Source organism: Solanum pennellii, chromosome 6, assembly GCF_001406875.1.
Source record: "Solanum pennellii chromosome 6, SPENNV200".
Classification (NCBI taxonomy): domain Eukaryota; kingdom Viridiplantae; phylum Streptophyta; class Magnoliopsida; order Solanales; family Solanaceae; genus Solanum; species Solanum pennellii.
In genome coordinates this window covers 41,217,502-41,221,932 of record NC_028642.1, presented here as the reverse complement: position 1 = coordinate 41,221,932, position 4,431 = coordinate 41,217,502, and the positions used below count along the sequence as shown (strand labels likewise).

Sequence of the window (4,431 nt, the reverse complement as noted above, 5' to 3'; positions counted from 1 at the left end):
AGTATTAAGTCTCCTTATAGTTAACTTTTGTGTCTGGTGTTCCACTATCGGTGTGAGCATTTCAATTTCTTTTTTTAGTTTCAGTTCCTAATTTTCTCATTTGTTTAAGTGTAGATTTGAATTCCAAAAAAATTCAAGATCTCATTTTTAAAAGCTTAGTCACTTTCCACTTTCTTAATCCCTATTTTTTTGAATTCCTAAATGAAAAACTTTAAATTCGTTACTGATAACTAAATAGATGATGAATTTTTGCATTAGATCTTAGCTTATATAGAAAAAATATGCATAAAATATTATTTATGATAAATTATTATAAAACATTTTACAAAGTTGAAATTTGTTTAGGAAATTTTGTCTGTTGTCAAGTATCAACACCATTTATGAAAATTTGTACATACACACGTGAGGCGTGTATTATATATTCTTTGACATATTATTATAGTACCTCGGTTGATAAAAAAAACAGTTGATAATTAATCAAGAAAAATCAATAGAGTTTTCTGAGTTTTTATTGATTCTCTTATCAGTAGTGTTTAAAAAAAATAAATATATATATATATCCACGTGATATCTCTTGAAAAAGACAGGTGGCAGATGAATCAAAGGGCAAACCATTGGCTGGGCATATCACCGCCATGGGCTGGGACGTCGGTTGTATTTAATGGAGAAATGAAGGGCTATTTAGTAATTTCGGTAGAGGAAACCTGGGATTACATAGTGTGTGGCAGATGAGGTAATAAATGAGAAAGGAGAAGGCAAAATGCAAGTAGACTCCGTCCAAATGAATTTTAAGCAAGTTGATGATCCACTTGCAGAAGCCAGCGTAAGCGATGTGCTAAACATCTCTCTTTAATAGTATTTACAAAGTAAGTATTATACATATATATTCGTTTCTTAATTTCTTTTGTAATGTTATCTCTCTAATCTCTATCTCTCTTTTTTTTCAAAAGGGAAAGAAGAGTAGAGAATTAAAAAAAAAAAAGATGCCTTCTTCCCTTCAACTGCATCGAGTTAATCCAACCACCGCCACACTAGCGGTTAAACAACCGCATCTATCACAGGCTACAACATGGTTTAGTCCGGTTTCCACTTCTGTCCCTGATAACGTATTGCATCACCACACCCATGTTGTGGGTCCCAACCAGTGCTGCTCCGCGGTGTTGCAGTCCATTTCCGCCCCAATCGACACCGTCTGGTCCCTCGTCCGCCGATTCGATAATCCGCAAGCGTACAAACACTTTCTCAAGAGCTGCCACGTCATCGTCGGTGACGGTGACGTCGGTACGCTTAGGGAAGTCCGGGTTGTATCCGGACTACCCGCGGGTTCTAGTACGGAGAGGCTGGAGATTTTGGATGACGAGGAACACGTGTTGAGTTTTAGCGTTGTGGGAGGAGATCATCGGCTGAATAATTACCGATCGGTGACGACGCTGCACCGGGCGGCGGAAGAAGGATCGACGGTGGTGGTAGAGTCGTATGTAGTGGATGTACCACAAGGGAATACGAAGGAAGAAACGTGTGTATTTGTGGATACGATTGTGCGGTGCAATTTGCAGTCGCTGGCCCAAATCGCACAGAACTTGGCTAAAACGTCAAAGAGTAATAAATTGTCTATGGATCATGATTAATTAATTTTAAAAAAAATAATCTTTTTTGTACATTTCTAGATCTTTTTTTTAAAAAAACTTAGGTGTTACTACTTCAATTTGTTGTTATGAATGATGGATAGAGTACTTTTTGTTATTGTAGATCATGATGAAGACCCACAACTGAAAATTCATAGATTGGTAGATTTCGTGGACTGTAAGGTTGGTTCTTGGAATTGTTTAAACGTGTTACTATGGTATATAATGGTGTGCTGTGTATTTTGTATAACTACTAATCACTTTGTCACCATCACATATATTCTTCTCAATATATACAAAGTATTAACAGTCAAAGATATTTTTCTTTCATCCTAATCTTTTCAGTTTGTTAATTATTGGAAAAAATACTTTTTCATATTTATAATTATGGTAACTTATTACGATATTTCATTGTAGTTTTTAAATATTTAATTTTATATCAAAATTTAATATACTAACATTAGTTAGTTTGACTTTTCTATTTTGAATTGAAGTCAATAGAATGATTAACGCCCAATTGAAACGGAGGGAGTATTAATTTTGTTTATTTCCTCCTCTTTAATAGTTTGGTTAGGAAGGGTTCAACTTAGAGGCCTCCTAATAAGTTGGTAGCTTTTGTACCAAGATGTCCCCATTGTGCCATTTCTACACATTTACAAGTGTTGGTGATTACCAATTCTAATAAAAGCAATTGTTCTAGATTTTGGATTTCCTTTTGTGACTTATTGTATTACTTGAAATAATACAATAAAAAATCAAATACAAGGAGTCAACAATATAGTTGAGATTAATATCTAGTAGTTAAGTAGTATTGTTCTTCCCCTCATCTTTGCTTCAATTAAGTTTGAAACATTTTATACTAGTTAAGTTGAAATTGGATTTTGGGCATTACTAGTTTTCTTTGGTAATTTTTTTTCTATTCCCTTGAAGTCGGAATGTGGCAAATTTGTGGTGCTCACTTCCTCTAAACCTCAAATTAGGAAACAATTTTGATATTAGAAATGTAAAATCTTGCATTAATATATTATCAAATATATGATTAACCCTCTGAACATCCAAGAAGTATTACTAAGTACGGAAAAAAATTTAAAATAATTAGTACATATTTACTTCGATGACAACCTCTGTTTTGTGGTATGAAAAAAACTCTTTGTTAGAAGTGTCATGTCATAATAGGCCCAAAAGTGAACGATCATAGGGTGAGGGTGGGGGTCCAAAAGTGAAGGGTGGGGGGGAGGGTTATTTAGGACATTTAATGGACCTATGTCTATTTTTTAATTCCAAATTGTCTAGTTAAGCTTTAATCCCTCCAATAATTATTATATAGTGAACGGGTTCACCATTTGTGAATAAATTATTTATTATAATAATAATTGACGATAAATGAAGTTGATGGCTTTTGAACAATGAATCTGCTGGCAGAATGGAAATTAACCATTTAAATACTGTACTGTTCTTTATTATAACAACAAATGGTATCGTCAGGGGTTTAAAAATTTCCGTATTGGAGCATGTTCGAGAAAAGTTGAATTAATGCATTTGTTGATTAAAGAAATCGAAATAAAGAAAAAAGAAAATATAAATTATTCTTGCATTAAAAAATAAATAAATAGTACTAGTCGAAGTTAAAATAGTACTAATATAGGTGGTTGTGATCAAAGAATCAAACAAAGTTGATATTTTAAATCAAGTTGGTGTTCAAATAAAAGGTAACTTGTGGTTTTGTTTTTCCTAATTTTCTTTCGGGATTAGGAAGAAAGCAAGTTGGTTTGCAAGTGGGCGCGGAGGGCTTTATTCAAATACTTCATATATATATATATATACATTTTTTATTTCGATTCGTTTGTCTTATTATTTTTATGTTATATTTAAAAATTATAATTTTTAAAAATAATTATTTAGTTATAATTTTTCATATGATACGTTTAGAGTTATAATGTTAAAAGATATTTTAGTATATTTTTAATTTAGAATTTAAAAATTAAATTTTATGTTAAATTAAAATGGAAAGAATATAAGTATTATTTAAATAGAGGTTTCAAAGTGTTGTTGATACTATTCCGCCCCTGTACATCACGAGAAGTCAGTTTCTACACCTGACTCCGATGCTTTAATGTGCCCTCTTCGCTTTTAGTCTTCGCTAAATATATTAAATTCAACTTAGGGGGCGTTTGGTTATTGATTAGTACACTGTTAAATAGTCTTGCGATAATGTCATCCTCGGATTAAATTATGGTTTCATTGTATTATTTAATTAACACGTGTTTTAAAAATTCTGATCATAATCTAGGTGGATACTTGTGTCTTATATCACCATTAATTTTATATATTTTTTTGATTTATGTGACACATCTGTGTCTCCACTTACTAAAAGTGCGTGAGAGATGTTTGGAGTCCACGTAGGTCGAAAAGTTGTATAAAATTGTAAAAAAAAATTGATTTGAACTTATGGATATTATAATTTAGTTAAAATATGTTTTTAAAATTTCGATCATAGTGTTGGACGTACTTGTGCCTCATCCCTCTATTTGGTTGACAAGTTCGACATATCTCTTAAGTAATGAATATTGAGTTATCCCTCTCCTTAGGAGGGAATAGTAATGTCGATAACTTATTCCGAAATAAAATAGGTTGAAATGACAAAAATATTCCCTTAAATTCTTTTTATACCTCTCTTTTTACATCCATATATATTCATATTATTTTAGTAACATTCACAGTTTTCACTACTCTTTATTTTGATGACAATTTATATTTTTCCATTTAAAAATTATATGATATAATATAATTTTTATTTATGAATTTG

At 31.6% G+C, this 4,431-nt stretch overlaps 1 protein-coding gene across 1 annotated transcript; it reads left to right on the top strand.

Moving 5' to 3' along the window:
* Window positions 1-713: 713 nt before the first annotated feature.
* Window positions 714-2,324, top strand: LOC107021702 (abscisic acid receptor PYL4-like). The gene is made up of 3 exons (XM_015222408.2): window positions 714-866; window positions 951-1,599; window positions 1,750-2,324. The coding sequence occupies exons 2-3, from the start codon at window positions 984-986 to the stop codon at window positions 1,959-1,961; spliced, it is 828 nt and encodes a 275-aa protein (XP_015077894.1). The 5' UTR covers window positions 714-866; window positions 951-983; the 3' UTR covers window positions 1,962-2,324.
* Window positions 2,325-4,431: the final 2,107 nt, after the last annotated feature.

Bases quoted from the DNA above. Each gene is read 5' to 3' on its own strand.
- LOC107021702 (XM_015222408.2), top strand. From the start codon at position 984: ATGCCTTCTTCCCTTCAACTGCATCGAGTTAATCCAACCACCGCCACA. The intron at 1,600-1,749 runs GTAATAAATTGT...TTGTTATTGTAG, and splicing joins CTTGGCTAAAACGTCAAAGA to ATCATGATGAAGACCCACAA.